The sequence below is a fragment of the Plectropomus leopardus genome, chromosome 15 (assembly GCF_026936395.1).
Source record: "Plectropomus leopardus strain MGB_pleo_1.0 chromosome 15, ASM2693639v1, whole genome shotgun sequence".
Lineage (NCBI taxonomy): Eukaryota > Metazoa > Chordata > Actinopteri > Perciformes > Serranidae > Plectropomus > Plectropomus leopardus.
This window is the reverse complement of record NC_142190.1, coordinates 8,509,592-8,528,134: the sequence shown is the minus strand read 5'-3', so window position 1 is coordinate 8,528,134 and position 18,543 is coordinate 8,509,592. Positions and strand designations below refer to the sequence as shown.

Here is an 18,543-nt window from a genome sequence, read left to right as displayed (position 1 = left end):
CACATTTGTAACAATGTAAAATTTAAGGCTGTACTGAATGTTGATTTTTTACATTTACATTTAAAGCTTCTACTGAGGTTTTTGAATGAAGCTTTGAATGCCTTTTGTCATGCTTTATGACTTCATGACTCTAAAAAAATCCTTGAACAAACTCCTTAGTGTACATAAAGTGATTTAAGTCTTTTCTTTTTTTAATCAAATGAACCTGCTTAAATGAATAAATAAAATTTATGAAGCAGATTGCTGCAAGACTACTCTGTCAATACAGGTGCATGCCCCCCGTTTGTGTGCAACGAGGACAAAGAAACAGGTTTTTGACTGCAGTGAAAATATTTTAAACAGTGACAAAATATGGATTGAAGCAAAAAAAAAAGTTAAATAAAAACATGCTTTGAATTCTGGAAATTATTACATTGATCTTTTTTCAATAAATTTCGACTTTTTGACTTAACGCTCTGGACGTATTAAAAATGTTTTTTATCACAGTCAGAAACAATCCTATGCAGCCACCGCTAGAATCAAATACTACTAATACAAAAAATATATGTGTAGCCTGATCTTAATCTGCAGCTGTGCAGAGATACAGAGATTAAACAGAATGGATAGACAGTCAAAAAAATAGAAAAGGAAAAGCTTTGCTGCATTCAAATGTTGATGTATAATTCGAGAGTCAGTGTTATGAATGAAGCTTCAAATTCTTCATTAATCAACATTTTAAATATCCCCACAGTGTGCTAAAACTCATTTATTAAATGTTTCTATACTGCTTATGAATACTAAACAGTGGCAGTTTAAGTGTTACAAAAGAAAGTAATAATTATTTTATCATTTGATAGCTGTATCGCCGAATTTACGAGGATCTTGAAGTGCACCTGAGCCTCATTGCACTGCGCTGTGAAAACAAATTAATTTTCTTTTTCTTTTAGAAGCCCTGTCACGTCGACCACAGGCTTTATATAAGAGTGAAAACACCTTTTGTTAGTTCACAAAACCACCAGGTTTATTGTAGACAGATGCCACAGCTGTGGGCTGCAACTGGCACAAAACACTGTGGTCCAGTGTGGCGTCTGAGGGCGTTTGAAGCCAGGACGGTCAGCTGTCTCTGCATCTGCTGATTACTGGTGTAGAGTAGTTCCTAAGCTTCAGTGCTGACCTTTGATAGCTACTTTAGCTGTTAGTTTAATGCAACAAAATTACTACAAGTTATAATTAACTTGTCTTGTTTTTTTATTGCCTGTTCCTCTCAAACAAATCATCATTAAATCACAAAGGATATTTTTCAACCTGGACCTTATTTCCCCATGTTTTTGTGTCTAAGTGACTCATAAGAATAACAGTTTTGGAAACGGGTCCAATATTGAGCAAGAGTGCCTTTTCTCAGCAATGTTTTTCTGTGTGTTGTAGGTGTCCGCCCTCATGCAGAGAGTCCAGGAATCAGAAACGCTGCTCAGCACACTGCAGCAGGCCTTCAGTGAAGCAAAGAGGAACACACAGGAACAGATGGTGAGCAGCATATTCTTCTTGTGTTGCTTGTTCTTGCCAGCTGTGTTTAAATGTGTGTAACTCGAGTTCCTCCCTAATGTCAGAGGCTGCTAATGCTGGCAAGACTTTAGCCCTCCAAATAAGCATATCAGTTTTTTGTTTTGACAACAGGCTCCAGCACTGTAATCGGACATGCAGCCAAACTGCGGCCTGTTAGCGTTTTGGATTTAGTTTTCTTTGCCTCTGTGGTAACAACGTCACTGTTTCCTCCCAACCACAAATATTTGCTGTCATGATGGAGCTCTTGGTCACAGTATTTTTTAACAAAATAAAAACATGTTACATTAATCAATCAGTTTTATTCATCAGGTGTTATCATATAAGGTACAATTTCTGTGAAATGCAATCTTGCCAGTTTCTCCATATTGCTTAAAAATGTACTGATTTATGTGCTGTACGTCACTGAAAAAATTGCCATGTGCATTGCTAATTATAGTAACTGTAAAGTGTCAAATGTAATGTTTTACGAGCCCAAGATGAAATCTTTGGATGTCTTGTTTTGGTTAACCAACAGTCCCAGACCCAAAGACATTTAATTTAAATATAAAATCAGAAAATTTTCACATTATAGAATAACATGTATTTGTCAGTTATCAAAGTAGTTAATGTCTGTCTCAGTCCCCTAATCTAGTGTTTCAAATCTAGTTTAAACCTAAAAAAGTCACTTTTTTAAAAGTAAATTGGAATTGTTATCACTTTTCCTTCCTACCACAAGTATTTTAAAACAAGTGCAGATGAAGAATGACATTGAATTTATCCAAAAGACGCTCATCTACCACAACAAATTTAAACAGATTTATACACTGAACATTACTGCAGTTGTTTGAGAATAGGAAAGAATATAGATAAGAGACACAATTACAGATAAGATATTCGTAGATTATTTACAACATGTATTTTTTTCTGCTAAGGTTCTGTCAGTCAAAACAATAACAAAATACAGAGTAGTGCCGTAATTGCAGTCAGTTTCTTCCAGTTAGGATTCTTTCAGTGTTTATTGTTCAGGAGGTTTTTACTTGGAGCCAGTTTATCCAGCGAGGTCTCTTCCTCTCCACAACAGACAGACACAGTTAAACCGGTAAATAAAGGGGGTGGCACCTTTTTTTCCTTTTCTCTTTGATAATTTAAGATCGAGATGCTCAGGAGGTTTTTAGCCGAAGCCAAATTATCTGTGGCTGTCTCTTTATCTCCAAAACAAACAGACCGGGTGATTTAAAATGGTAAAAACACTGAATAAAGCTGTTTCAAGTTAAAAATCAGTCTTTCTCCCAATCTGATAACTAAAGGTACAGTCATCCGATGACTAAAACTCCTCATCCCGTGTATATATATATATATATATATATATATATATATATATATATATATATATATATATATATATATATATATATATGGTTAAACATTGCTAATATTCAAAAGTGTAGCATGAAAATGTGGCTGTGGATAAAAAGTCAATTTATGACAGCGTCTGGCAGACAACCACAAGTCTGAGGCAGAAGATATGATGCCACTAACAGGCGACAACGACAATAACACCGATTTTTCTGAGTTTGAGCATCATTTTAAATATTTTTAGATGATGTAAATGTACAGCTCAACTAAATATACAATATTAACCTAAATATTTTTAGAAATTAAATGTGAAAAAGTTACATATTTTTAATTTTTTAAAAATATATTTAATTTTTCACATTTTAGGACAGTAACATGCGTCAATTTTCGGGGGTTATTATTGATTGATTTTCTGTCTCAGTTCACATTGGGTGTTCTATTTCAAGTTTAAACACAGGTTATGAACAAAAAAGGCACTTTTTTGGAGGTAAAACTGAACTGTTTTTGTAATGTTTCCGTTCCTCCCTACCACAAATATTTGCTCCCGGCTACAGGATATTTCACCTCAAAAATGATGTTAAATATGTCCAAATGCTACTCATTAACCACATCAGAAACATACAGATTTATACACGGCACATCAATGCAAAAACATGCCATTTACATTGTAAAGTAAGTGCACACATTTTTGGTAGAAGTTCGTTGTTGGCGAAAACAGGAGGAAGTGAGTGAGACGGAACATTTTTCATTAATGAATGTGCTGCTGCGAGCTGTATCACAGCACATGCATCGATGTGCCTTCAAAGTCTTTGCAGACAAACTTCTGCCAGAAAAATGAGACATTCCTGTTTCTGCATGTGGCTTTGATCTGCAGAAATATGGGCCTTAATACTGTCATGAATTCAGTCATAATGTAACACTGAGCAGAATGATGGCTCTGCAGGCAGAGTCAGAGGGCTGGTTACTCACTCTTCACCATGTGTTGAAGTGCTGCTGGTTCCACATGGCAGGAGTTTTTTTAAAACACAAACGGAAACGAGCTGACACGATGAGATGGCATGATTTATGTTTTTTGTTATTTTCAGGCGGTGCTGGTGAAGTCGAGGGAGCAGGTTGCAGATGAACTAAGCCGACTCCAGAGAGACAACGAGAGCCTGCAGGGGAAACACAGACTGCACGTAGAACTGCAGCAACAAGAGGACTTCCAGATGCCCAATACTGTGCAAGTACGTAAAGCGGGGTTCCCGCAGATCCTTAACTCTTTGAAACCTGGATTGACATCACTTTTATGTACTGTGCTCAGACACTGTCACAAGTATTTAAATCTTAGAAATATGAGCAAAATTGGTTTGCTTTCTTTTAGGGAATTGCAAATTGCAAGAAATTAGTAGATTTAGAAAATTATTTATAAAAAAGCAAGGGAAAGTGTCCACAAATCTATAGTTATACTTATCAAAATTATATATTTAAAATTATTTTTTACAATTATTATTTTATTTTTTTCTTTTACTTTACTTGTTTTTCCCCTTATTTTAAAGTAATTTTCTTGTACTTTTTTTTGTGATTTTTTTTTTGCTAGTTTTTGGGTCTTATCTTCTGGCGTTGCTAATTGCCTCTTACGTATTTTTTAAGACATCAAGCCAATTTTCTCATGTCTCAAAGTGTTAAAGGAGTAATTCGCCCCTAAATCAGTATCGAGTCACTGGTTAGCTGGAGGGATATTTTCCGTAGTTCATCTACACATACTACTCACATTGTCTTGATGCAAAGCTGGTTGAAAATCGGCAAAGAATCCCTTTAAAGTAAAGGGTCTGAATACCTCTTCCACCACTGCTCATGTTCAGCTTTCTGACGAGATGAGAATACTATCTTTTCTCACAGCTGTGTGCTCTCAAACACACGCATCATCCTCCCACACCTTTACTCTTTGCCTCTTGCTGAATTACGCTCTGGAGGTATATCTGGCAGAGTGGGCTCTACTTTAGTGGAGGTGGAGTAACACTGATGATCCCATGACATTTTCACCTTGTTGGTGGTTAAAACAAGCTGCTCACATAACATTTAAATCTGTATTTGCTGCATGAAGATACCAGAAATCATGTTAATACAAGGCAGTGTAGCTTCTCATTATTCTTTTTTTTAACAACTAGAATTTGAATGAGGTCTGGATTGTGTTGTAACAATTTTATTATATCCCCTACTGCTTTTATGTGTAAAGCACTTACTTATTTCTACTACTATTTGCTACTACTATTTAAATTCAAACTAGTAATTTCCTAATTTGGGTTGCACCATTTATGTGATGGCTGCAATATAACTCACAAATAGTAACAGATTAAGAGGTTAAGTAATATATATAGCTAAACTGCCCGTCGTGTATAGGTTACATTCATTCATGCATTCACGGTGAAATGTGTTATTTGTGATGCCAGAATGCCGTCAGCATTCACAGTAATAAATGGTAATCAGTAAAGTGTAAGAACCGAATGTGGACATTGCCCAATGTAAAAAGAAGAAAGTCCCATCCCCGTCTGCAAAATCCTTCCATATTAATTTCCTTTAATCTTAAAGAAAACACCCCCCAAATGACAATTTGTTTATCAATTACTCACCCCTTGTTGCATTGATTCATGAAGAAATGTTTTTATTTCTCGCATGCCTCGACGGTTACGAAGAGTCATGGTAAATTGGAGTAAAAGGGGACCATGTTTAACAACAACAAAGCTATATTAAAAAAATGTAGTACAAACTCACACACAGCTCGTGCAGTTTAATCCAAATCTCATTTATCCAGCTGTATGCTCAGTACTTCCCAAACAGACAGCCCTTTCCAGCTGAACTGAAAGAAAAGTGAAACTTATCTAAATCAGTGTTTCCACGTGAACCAGTAAGTGACCCGACCAGACCTCCACCCAGACTCTATATCTATTTTGCATTTTTTGCTGCAGACGGTACTCAGAAATGTAGGCAGGGCTGTTACTCATTGCTTCATCTCGCTTTTGCTTTATTTCCTCTTCACGGAAATAATGCATAGGAACATCTGCACCTCATTGATCTCATTGAACGTTTCACCTCATTCATGGAACGGGGTTGCGCCAACATTTTCAGAGAAAAAAGGAACAGACTGGAGTGTTAAAGTGTGTTTCATTTGATAGGAAATTTTAAAATAGTGGGTTTGTGCATTATATTCTTGTGGAGCAAGTGTGACAGTTCTCTCTTCATTAGCCAATAGACTGCCGTGTTTCCAGCTTCACCTTTTAGTTTTGGATCAGTGTGCCAGCCACCTCAACAGCGGGGTGACGAAAAAAAGAACACTTCTGTTGTTGCCATCCACAGCTTTCTATAAAAAACCTTCAAAAATATCTGTTTTGCTCTCTTCAAAACCAGACTTCATTGACTAAAACAGCTGCTGGTCTACCACTGCGTCCGTCCGTTTTTTTGTGTGTGTGTGTGTGTTATTGTGTGACTGTATTTTTTTAAGGTGTTATTTCAGATTCACCTCTGACTGAGGCAGTGGTAGACCAGCAGCTCCTTTGTTCATTGTGGTAAAATAACTTTTTGTCAGAGTGTGGCTTAAAAGAGAGGATAGATAAGTTTAACATTTTTTCCAGTTTCTTGTTGTAAAGAGCTGTCTGTTTGGGAAAAACTGGATAAATCAGACTTGGATTGTACTGCTCCAGTTGTGTTTGAAAGTTTGAAAATGGATGTTTTGATATAATTTTGGTGTTGTTAAATGCAGACTTCTTTTACTTCAGTCCATAAGGAAGCTTGCCTTTTTGGATTTTTTGTTCACAGTGGAGGCATGTGAGAAAAAAAGTTTTCTTCCCTAATTTAAGTTAGAGGGAGTGAATAATGACATGCAAATGGTTATTTGGGGGGTGAAATATTCTTTTACCAAACTGTGCAATCTAATTTCATTCTCTCTCAGGAGCTACATGGCCTGGTGGTGCGGTTACGTGAGGACCTGGTGGCGTTACGGACGTCCGCTGATCACATGGAGGAGAAACTGAAAGCTGAGATTTTGTTCCTAAAGGAGCAGAACCAGGCGGAGCAGTGCCTGAAGGAGAACCTGGAGGAGACGCTGCAGCTGGAGATCGAGGGCTGTAAGGAGGAGATAGGTGAGACTTAAACCGTCCAGTCCGATCACTGATTAACCTTTGAACTTTCAACACTCTTAAACTTCTGTGGGGATGTTTCCAGCATACATATCTGTCTTATTTTCTAGACATTTTTCACATTCACTTCTGTTTCTGCTTTTGTTTCTTCTCCATTGATCACTATCATTCAGACATCCTGGAAGGTATGACACTCGTTGAAAGAGCTCACCTTAACTGCTTGTATGTGTGCGTGTGCGTGTGCGTGTGTGTCTGTGTGTTAATGGCATAGCTGTGAGACTGATAAATAACTGTAGTGAGTCATCAACACGCCGCTTTTCCCTCACATGTTGATCTGTCTTGGAACGGCTAAAGTGTGTATTAATAGATTATTGACTTCACTGAATGTTGTCTGACCCCACAGAGTGTTCGTAACGTGTTTCACTGTAGTTTCATGAAGGATGTTTGTGAATCCTGTTGATGATTTAACACTGTTGTCATGAAACGTGTGCATTCACAGGCTAAACCTTTACAAATGTGTTGTTGGCTGCTGAAAAGACTGCTCTAACTTTCAGTGGTCACCTTTAAAACAGTGTGTGACGCAAGATTCAGCGTCTAAATCGTCTCTTTTTTGGTTATTGGTTCTGTCTGGTGTAACATTAATGTGACGTCCAAAGTACAGGTCTTGAAAAGTCTAAAAAAAAAAAAACTAAAGCTTTGAATTCAATTTTCTGAAAAACGGCACTGGAGGTATTAAAAGTCTTACATTTAAATCAAGAAAATCTTAAGTATTTTCGTCTGTCTTTAATAAATTAATTAAAGATTAATAAATAGATGGTGCTCAAAATACTTTTTTTTTGGTACATGCTCTGGTGCATGTAACTTTTAAAATATACATGAATCAAATGTTTTATTCCTGCACAGTTGTTTTTTTTTGTTGTTTTTTTAACTTTGCAAGTACATAAAAGGCTTCAGTGTCCTCTTTTCGTGCAGCAATGAAATTTGCTTTTCACTGTGTGAGAAAATGGGCCTCCGGCATGAGAGCAGAAGTGTTAAATATTTTGGTTAATGCATGAGAGTTGGCAGCCGAGCACAACATATATTCTGTGCCAAGTTACGTTCACCAGTGCATGTAAAGCTGAGAATTACGTGCAAACCTTTTATGTGCACTACCTTATTTATATATATATATATATGTGGTATTTCAAGTCCAAATAGATAATTTTAGGGCCTATTTCCGTGTCTCTTTTGACTTTTTATCATACTTTAATACTTAATTTGGTATGCCTGTGAAACAAGCGTTAAATTGCATTCCATGTCGTGTTAAAAACGTCTTACACTGAAGCCTTGGAGGTCTTGTTTTGTACAACCAACCATCCAAAACTAAAAGATCTTATTTAAATAAAATATATAAAATATGGATAATTAGAAATTATAAAAGCAGGTTCCAGAGAATACTTGCAATATTTTATGTAACATGTATTGCGTAGCAAAACTTAATTTTTGATCAGTTAACAATTGTTTCAGCTTTAGTTTAATCCGAAATAAATAGTAGCATTTGTAAATAGTCCCTTTCAGTAGTAAAATAGAACTTTTGGGAACTTTGAGCACAGAAAGTGTATATTGAAAACCATCCAAGACTGCTTTTTCCTGTTATTTGTAATTTAGTATTTATTTAACAAACAACTAAAAATTTACCATGTTTGGATCACTAAAAGGTTTATATTCATTTCAAATGTGAACATTTTTACATCTGACAGATCAGCTAGAAACACAGAGATGACTTTGACACCTTGTCTTTTTAAGTGACCTTTGAGCTGAGCTCCCCAAAAAAATCAATTTAGCCATTAAATGTCAGAGTGTTTTATGTTTGTTTGTGTTCATTTTTAGCTCAACAATTTTTAGGCTCGGTCTGTTAGCCTTCAGGTTTTATTGAGTAGATCTCTTACTGTTTCTGTTTCACATGAGCCAAACACACACGATAACTTTCAGCTCTTTGCTTTCACTAAAGGTGCAGCTTTTGATGCATTATTCATGAATTGCCAAGTAATTTTCAAGAGACCCTGTCATGATCCCTGAGAGAATATCTTTGAGCTTTTCAGACTTCGATGAGTACAGGATGATCCTCTAATGATGTGTCCCTCCAACAGCATCTTTCTCCAGTCTGAAGACGGAGCTGGAGCGAATAAAGGCGGAGAAGGAGCAGGTACTTTACGCTATGATATCCTGCAGTATTACACGTCAGTGAGGGGAAAAGAGGCACTTAGTGAACTTTGTCAGATGCATATGCTGCTACTTTTGTCTTATGAAAAGACTGTCATGTTGCATTGAAGATTTTTCTCAGATCTGTTTTTTTAAAGCTGCGTTAAACAATAATTTTATATGAATAAAACACCATGGTCTGTAATCAGTAATAAATTCGTGGAACACCCAGAAGAGGAAAAGGGGTCACAAACCCGGCAGCACGGGAATGAAGTTGACTCATAGTCTCGTCATCCTTGGTCTCTAACTTCTCCCATTTTCATTGAGACCTGGAGCTTCAATTCATGTTGCTTTTTATAAAAATTAAATTTGTGAAAATATCCTTCCATGACTTACTGTAGTCTTGAAGCTATATTGCCTCAAGTCTCTGGCTCTGATCGGCATTGATGGGAACACAACACCTGGCTGAATGCGCTAATTTCAGCTCCTTAACCGGCAAGATGCAATGATGCGCCGTCACTAATTACCATCCATCTCCTCCTAAGCAGCACTAAAACACAGATCCAATACATCTGCGCAGAGTTTAAAAGAGAGACTGAATAAGCAACATACATATAAACAAAAGAAACCACTGAAAAGTTTTCAGAGATCTTTGTTCCTGCTGCTGTCTACTGTTAATCTGTTCTCCTGCTTGTCTGTGACATCACACGGACACACCAACAAAACAAAGCGCACACACACACACACACACACACACACACACACACACACACACACACACACACACACACACAAAAGCTGACAGAAAGGCAGACTTGTGTGCTCCAGGGGTGTTCACTGGCAGTGGGAATGCAGTCGATCGCCTATATTTAGCGTGTTTACCTGTATTTGAAAAACCCACGTGGGAAAGGGGAATAATAAACACTGAGTCATTCAGCTAAGACATTTTGCAGGACTTACAGTCCATCAGTTGCAACGACACTGTAATCTCTCTCACTTTTCAGTTGCAGAGTCTTGTTTGAATGTATTATCTGCAGTCCAGTGTGTTGTTATTATTATATTAACTGTATATCTGTTGTGAATGTAGTTGCAGAGCAGTCTAACAGAGAAGACTGAGACACTGGAGAACCTCCAGGCCCTGAGGAACACCCTGGAGCATCAGCTCAGAGAGCTCACCACTGCAAAGGTCAGACTCATTTACACATATTTACCTGTCGACCTCCGACCTCAAACTCCGCCCAAAATGTGACCTATAATATCAGAGTGTCACAGATCCTTTCTAAACAGCACATCTACTGTTGTGTATCTTAGGACAGAACACCTTTCCTGTCAGGATTACAAGAATATAAACATCTAATCCAGCAAGCAGCTCATATATCAGTAATATCTTTATTATCTGTTGCAACAAGTAGATTGCATAATATTTCTGTATTAACAAAGGATGATTATGAAGTAATATTTTAACTTTAAATTATTCAGTAAATATGTTTTATTTATCTCTCTTCATATTTGTTATGTTTTTTCTGGCATTTTATTGGCACCATTTAGTGTTTTTAATTTAACTGTGTGTATTTTCTGCAGACTGCACTAGAGAGTCAAGTGTTTGATGAGAAAGACAAAGCTCAGCGGCTGCAAACGGAGCTGGACGTCAGTGAGCAGGTTCAGAAGGACTTTGTCAAACTTTCTCAGACCCTTCAGGTAAGGAGTCGTCTATTTTTGGGACAGAATCAAGTAGTTTTTTTTTTTGTTTAAAGGCAGATATTTTCTATTTTTTTATATCTTCCTCCTCTGTGCCCCAAAGCATCCACTGTTTACCAAAAATTATTAAAAATACATTAATGTGCTGCACATTTTCACTTTTGTTGGACGCTTTCTGAGAAACAATTGCAATAATCAGTATTATTGTCATTTTAAGACCATTTCAAAGAGCAATGAACCTTTAAGTCTTAGGAATAATCAGCTATTGGAATTGGAATATTGAAAAAAGTTAATAAATACAATAAAGTATTTATCAACTAATTAATTCATCAATTAATATATATCAAAGAAATTTTCCAAAATTTGAGACCATAGACCAAAATTTATTACCCATTTTGTGCCAGGGATATATAGAAATCTTTTTATTTTAATAATATAACTAAAATGTTTTTAAGTTATTCAGCCTTTGTTACATTATCTTTGAATGGACACAAATGAACGTATACAAATGTTTAAAAAACATTTAATATTACCTTATTTCACATGTTTTTAATGTAATTGCCTCAAAAGCCTTTATACTATATATAATATATTATAATTCATAATATGCTGGCTCAACACGCTGCTTATCTGATATCTGACCTCGCTCTTGCTCTCATCCAGATATTTGTTTATCTAACTGGGTAAATTAAGAGTTTATTTCAACCAAATCAGAGGTGCTGATTGTTGTAATAGTGGAAAGACGAACCAAGACGGTTTGTTTCTGTTGACTGAATGAAGTGTCTTTAATGATAGTGAAATTATAGTTTATTTAGATCTGGTGGCTTTGGTGACAGATTTTTGGGCATTTTGGTTTTTGGACAAACAAAAAGGATTTTACTCTTTAAAAGGTGAAGTTCATATTTTTCAACGTGAACTTTAATGTTTTTGTGTCCAAGGAACTAATGGTGACAATGGCTGTTAGCGCATGTTTATGTTTACAGAGATTTTAGCGAGTAAATCAAACTGAAACTGTGAAAGTAGTTGAGACAAAAACAGTATTTTGATTGTTTTTGTGTTAAAAAAAGTCAGTGGATGTTGGTCCGTGTCCTGCAGGTACAGCTGGAGCGAATACGACAGGCGGACTCCTTGGATCGAATCAAAGTCATCCTCAATGACACCAACTTGACTGACATCAACCAGCTTCCAGAGACATGATACCACTGATAGAAAACTGCCTTCAGTTTCATTCCCCCTTCTTTCTCTTATCACTGGCCCCAATAACATTATTGATCCGACCCTTCCTCCTCCTCCCCCATAACCACCACAGAGGAAGAGTTTGGAGGACAGACGTGGCATGAGGAGCCTTTTGTGTACATCAAGAGTCTTGGATCACACCGTGGATAGAATAATGAAGAAGAACACTACTAAAAAAATGTAAATAACTAAATGTGTGACTGTGGACGGAGGGAGTCCATCTTCCTGTGGGTCTGTCTGTGTCTTGTTTCTACTGTAGATATATGACTGTCTGTATTAGCTCAACCAAAAAAGGTTTGTCGTCTTCTAAAGCACTTTTCATCTGCGACTTCTCTTTCCAGGTAAATATAGAAAACAATTGGATGCATAACTTTTTCTCCCTCTGTTCTCAAAGCGGTTGATAATCGCTTCCCTGTTCCACTCGCTCATTTTTCCCCCCCGTGTTTTAGTTTCCCCGCCTTCTCTGGCTATTTTTCTGTGATATTTTCCACCTAGTTCACCTTGTGACAAAGACACGATGAAGGACGGAAAAAAACTTGCACATAACTTAACTGAGATAAAAAAAGGAACACCATTTGAGCAATACCCTCCATTTCTTAACCATCATCTACTGTATCTTGTTTTGTTCTTAATGTCTGACGGAAAGTCTTTTTCTTTTTTAAAGCTGCAGAAATACAGTGAAGAAACATTCAGTCATGTTTCAAAGTTTTATTTTTCCACACTTGTTTCTTGTTTATCGAGGAAACCATAGAAACACTAGCAGTTCACGTCAGAGTAAAGGAAAATGGTTAGGCGAGGAAGTGTAAATGGATTTTAATTCACAATTGGTTCCTTTTTATGAATTTCTTCTTTGACTTTCTTAAAGGGGACCTATCATGCTCCTTTTTTGGTGTTCTACGAGAACATGTTTACATGCTTTAATGTACATGCTTTTATTTTCCTCAAACTGTCTGCGCTGAAACGCCTGTATTCACCCTCTGTCTGAGACGCTCCGTTTTATCGCCCGTCTCTTTAAGACCCCCTGCTTAAAAAGCCCGGTCTGCTCTGATTAATCAGCGTTTCTGGGTCTTTGTATCTCGGCCTCTCTGCAGGCATTGCAGGAAGGACATGATAGTAACAGAGAAAAACAGTTTTATTACTGTGAAAAATCACCAATTAGAGATTTTTTTTTTTTAAGCGTAACCAGACATGTCCCAGCTGGGATATGATCCAAAGTCGGGGGGAAATTAACAACATCGGCAACCAAGTCTACATGTTTCCCTTTTAGACAAGCATACTTGGCCAATAAAGCTGATTCTGATTTTGATGCAGCTACATCAAACCAGAACCGCAACCCGCCGTACCGCGCCACGCTGCCACCTGCACAACCAGACCCATACACACCAGATTAGCAACCCAACCCAAAACCAAGGATCCTATAATAACCATGTGCTGTTCAAATAATTCTCTTAGGCAGCATGTTTAAAATGGTCATTTTGGGGGCATTTCATTGGATTTAACCTTTGTTTAAACGGGGAAGGCTTTTGAGAGCAAGTTCTCTTTTACAAGGATGTCCTGGTTACATTACATATGGAAACAACAAAAGCACACTACAGCATACATCGACAAAACATGACAAGTGTGGCCGATGCTAAAGTGCATGTTAAAAACAAAAACATGCAATAGCTGACAATTAGTCCAAAACATTAACACGTTGGACATCACTCAAAAAAAACACATGCATTCACTGTGCTCTTATGTCTTCATACATGTGAAACTATGATATTATGTGTTTAAACGAAGGTAAATCAGAAAAAAAAAAGTTTAAATGAAACTTTGTCCACATTAGTATGATCATCATTCACTGTAACACTATATATAAATTATATACATATATATGACAAAAAATACAGAAAAGCATATTAGGTCCCCTTTAATGAAATTCTTAAGGTCTTAAATTACAGTTGACGTGAGGTGTTTCTGTTCTGTCACAGCAGTAAGAGGCTGATCGTTGCTTAAAGGCACTTCGAGACAATTAACCTCTTAGCTGACAAGCCACCCTGCCACTTCCTGTCTGCTGGGAAAATTCAGAGGGTAATATGCCAACCAATGGGTAGCTGTGACCTCTGTGATGCCACTAATGAATTTTATTTAAATCGGTGCATTAGAAAGTAAACCAATAATGATCTGTTGGATGTGTGGTGGATTTTTTTTTGTAAAAACAGGAACAACAAAGTGAAACATCCTGCAGGCTTTGAAACTTTGCTTCTGAACGTCACTAAAAACTATTGTACGAGAGTTCATTGACTGCTGCACGACTGAAGCTGCCGGTATGCCTCATCAGAGCTACTTGTTGGATAGTTGCAAAGCTGTTTCTGTCACGTTTAATGTGAGCATGTGAATGAAACACTATGAATGCTTTCCAGAAGAGACTGTCTGAAAATGTCTGTTATCCCCTTTTTAGCCTCTCTACGCTGGCCGCTCAGAGCAAACATAAACGCTTTTGATCTCTGATGTGGTCGCACAACGAGCCTCAGTGTGCTTTGGATGACTTGTCATCCAACCTCGTCTAAAAGCGTCTTCTGATTGGCTACAATCGAAAGAACTCCTCAATCTTTCTTTTCTTGACACAAAAAATCTTACAAACGGGGACATTTTTGGATAGTTCATCTGTGGTGTTTCACTGGGTTCGAGGTAGAAGTGCTAAAAAGGAAAACAGGAAGCTTTTGACAGAAGAAACCCCGTGTTTTCTTACACGCCCCCACACACCTGGCTGTTTTAAGAGGGTGTGATTGTCGTGTTGTTGAAGAAAGTTGCAAAACTGTCTAACGTAAATTGAGAGTGGATTTTAGCAGCCCAGTTGCCAGAAGAAAATGTTGGTGTTGTGCATTTCTGCAAATCACAGATATGTTACATTTGCACGTTTTTTTGCATCAGCTAGGCCAGTAAGGGACTGTGGACTGGGGGTCACAAAGGCTACAAATTTAAGTGGGATTGCAGAACTGTAGACCTCTGCTCGACACCCACGAACAAAACTGGTTATGTTTTGGTGAGTCATTGAATTGTTGACCTGTTGGCGGAGATAATGCCAGGAAAAGCGGTTTGTTTCAACGAGACGTCGCTACATTGATACACAAAAAGCGGTTGTTTTTCACTGAAACATTGCTGCATTTCCTGCCAGGATATTGCCCCCAAACCTAGATATTTTACTGTTTTTGTACCTAAAGTGAACAACATGTTAGCATTGTTGAAATTTTAAGGTTTCAATGTATCTGCGACATTATAACATGCAAATGTAACTTACCATGGACACGTACAATGCCAACATTTTTGCTGATGATTAGTTTTGGGTTTTAGAAACCCTTCTGAAAATTGTGCTTTTTGATAATCCATATTTAATCCAGTTTGAATGACGCTTTGAAAACTGGGGCAACATCACTTTGTGTTTTGGTGCTTCTTTCAGATGCCTTGCACAAGTATTTAAACCTCTTTAACCCGAAGCAAATTGGTGTGATTGTTTTTAAAATCATAAGAAAAAATGCAATGAGTAACTTGGTAAGAAATGTTTCACAAACTGCAAGAATTAGTAGATTTAGGATTTTTTTTTTTAAAGCTAGGTTGAATTTTTTGGAAAAAATGTCAAGGTAAAAAAATCTCTATCATAATTACATATTTAAAGTTATGTTACAGGATGATTCTAATATTATATCATCATAATATTTTCCAGCTCTTGTTCGCCTTTTTGATTTGATTTTCTTTTTTTTTGTCTTTTTTTCATTTTAAACAAATTTTTATTCAACAATTTTTATTGTTTTTTTTAAATTATTATTATTTTTTGCTAATTTTTGTGTAATTTCTTTCACTGCTCATTGCCTTCGTCCCGTGTTTTTTTTTTTTTTTTTTAAATAAATCAAGCCTATTTGCTCAGGTTCAAAGGGTTAAAAGAAGGATTTTAACCACAGCGAGGCCGGCGGTGGCAGGATTACACAGGTTGTATCCGCTGAACCACTACACATGAAATCCTGGTGTTTTGAGGTGTACGACAGAGCTGCCTGCCCCCTCCAAACCTTTGTTTTCTATTGAAATAAATAAATCCAAGAATATTAATAGAAACATAATAGAGTGCCATGATGGTGGTTCATGTGGAGTGTCAGCTTTTATAACATGTTTGACCAATTTAGGCCACCAGAAGTTATTACACAACCTCAAAGAGGCGGCACGTTATCAGCTGCTGGACGCCCACACGTGTGACGTTCAGGCTGATTTTAAGTATTAATGGACAACATGAAAAATACAGACTACTGGCACTGTGGAAAATTACTCAAAAAAATGTTTAGCAGTTGCTAAATTCTTTAAGTTTTAATGCGCTGACAGAGAAAATTATGATTTTGAGAACATCAGGCAAAGGTTTTAATATTTTATGTACACATTTCCAGGTAAAGATTGTGATTTAATGTTCTGCACTCACGTTTAATCGTAAAGCTGCAAATATGGTTTTATAGAAAATGTTTAAAAACAAATATTGACAGGACGGAGGGAGAGATTCTCTTTGCATTGTGATTCAAACAAAACTATAAACATCTTGGTATGGTTTAAGGACATGTTGATCACTGTTTATTTTGCATGTATTACATTTCCTTTTGTTGCATATGTCTATACTGTAGATATCTCGAGTTGATATTTATGATAGATTCATGCAATGTGTTATGAGATGATGTGGATGTGTGGGAGAGCCAGGCTGAAGTTGCACTGACAGAAAACTGTATTTCTTTTTGGTTTGTATGATTGTGGGCTGAGAACTGGTAAAAGTAGAAATTTTACAGTGTGAGATCTGGATTTTTTTTCTTTCTCTGAAGGCCTTATTTCATTACGGCTTGGTGTGCTCTTAATTTTATTTGTGACATTTAAAGTCCCTCTAATTTAATGTCTGTTTATTACAGTAACAAATTTTACTTGTGGCCTGTGTGGCATTAATATGAAGATTCTTGCATCAACATCAGACATTCACTAATTCATCATGTTAAGAGGTTTTTTTTTATTCAATAATTTCTGATCTAACATTGATGGATTATTTGAAAAATGTATGTTGAATCCCAAAAACTTATGTTCAGTGTTAAAGTGACGTTTGAAGTCTGAAGGTCTGAAAGCTCACACTGTGTACCACACACTACTTTTTATTTTTAGTAAAAAATTAGAGTTCAACTTTATGATCATGATACTTTAGTCACGATACAGTGTTATTGTGATTTTAAATGTTTTGTGATATGCTGAGTATTGTGATAACATATATCAAAAATATATCACCTTTTATAACTGTAAATTATTTCCATAAGGGAAAAAAATTGTCAACATCTGATTTATCTAATGAGGTAAAGTTTTACATATTAGTATCACACTTATTTTATTGCAAAAAAATTGGATTTATAAAAGAAAATTGATTAAAACTTAAAGACTGCAATGATTGTCTAAATTAAAAAGACAGATATATTCAACTTTATTTACTTTTATTATAGTAGACTACCAAAAGTTTAATTTGTATTTGTGATATGAATTATTTATATAATGAAAAAAATCAATACTTAGTGACAATGTATTATTGACACAAAAATTGATATAATGCCGTATTGACTTTTTTCCCTTCACTCCTGGTATAAATATAGCAAAATAAAGCACTGTAAATATTATGAAGCTAGAACAGTGACAGTAAGTTTCAAAATATGAAAAATAAAATTTACCATGGTCAAGGAAATATCGGCACTAAAATAGAACACGGGCATTAAAAATAGTGTTATTTTATTTATTTATTTTTGCATTTTGAATTGTATACTAAATGTAAATTATGTTGTCCATACCCCTCCACACCAAAACAGTGACAGAAAGCTGAAATAAAATTTAAAAAACAACATTGTTTAAAACATTATAACAACAAAACAGACACTTAAAAAAAATGTGTCACATATCAGAATGCAAAAAAATAAATAAAAACATTTTAAAAGTTTTATTTTTCAGTGACATTTTTGAGAGTCAGTGTTTCCTTTTTCAATGCCAAATTTTATTTTTGATGCCAGACCTTATTTTCACTGTCCTGGCTCAATAAAAGAAATATAATGATTGTTTATGATAATCTCTCTATGAAAATCTGCTTTTTGTAGTCTTTATAGGGATTATACACACGTGTAAAATGAAATTTCACGACCTCAAAATATATGTTAAGTTGTAACATACAGTCAGTGCTTACATCATAAGCACTGACAATAAACTGATTTTTAAAAGTCTTGTTTTCAATATATCACAAAATTAAAAAAACCCAACCAACAAATGCCAGTTAGGCCTACAGATTTCGTTTTTACCACTTTACCAGTAATAATGAGTTTTTAATGCTTACTGAGGAGTGCACAGTTTGACCTTTCAGATGCAGCTTTTATCATTCCATATGTCGTGATAAATAAAGCATTGT

The 18,543-nt window shown here is 36.1% G+C and overlaps 1 protein-coding gene across 1 annotated transcript in view; it reads left to right on the top strand.

The window, feature by feature from the left end:
• rabep1 (rabaptin, RAB GTPase binding effector protein 1) overlaps positions 1-13,034 on the top strand; it is a 32,640-nt gene extending 19,606 nt beyond the window's left edge. The window contains exons 12-18 of the mRNA XM_042499216.2: positions 1,405-1,503; positions 3,963-4,103; positions 6,806-6,995; positions 9,122-9,177; positions 10,261-10,359; positions 10,755-10,871; positions 11,967-13,034. Coding sequence (XP_042355150.1) covers positions 1,405-1,503; positions 3,963-4,103; positions 6,806-6,995; positions 9,122-9,177; positions 10,261-10,359; positions 10,755-10,871; positions 11,967-12,068 — 804 coding nt within the window. The 3' untranslated portion in view covers positions 12,069-13,034. The remainder of the gene's footprint in view (positions 1-1,404; positions 1,504-3,962; positions 4,104-6,805; positions 6,996-9,121; positions 9,178-10,260; positions 10,360-10,754; positions 10,872-11,966) is intronic.
• The last annotated feature ends 5,509 nt before the right edge of the window (positions 13,035-18,543 follow it).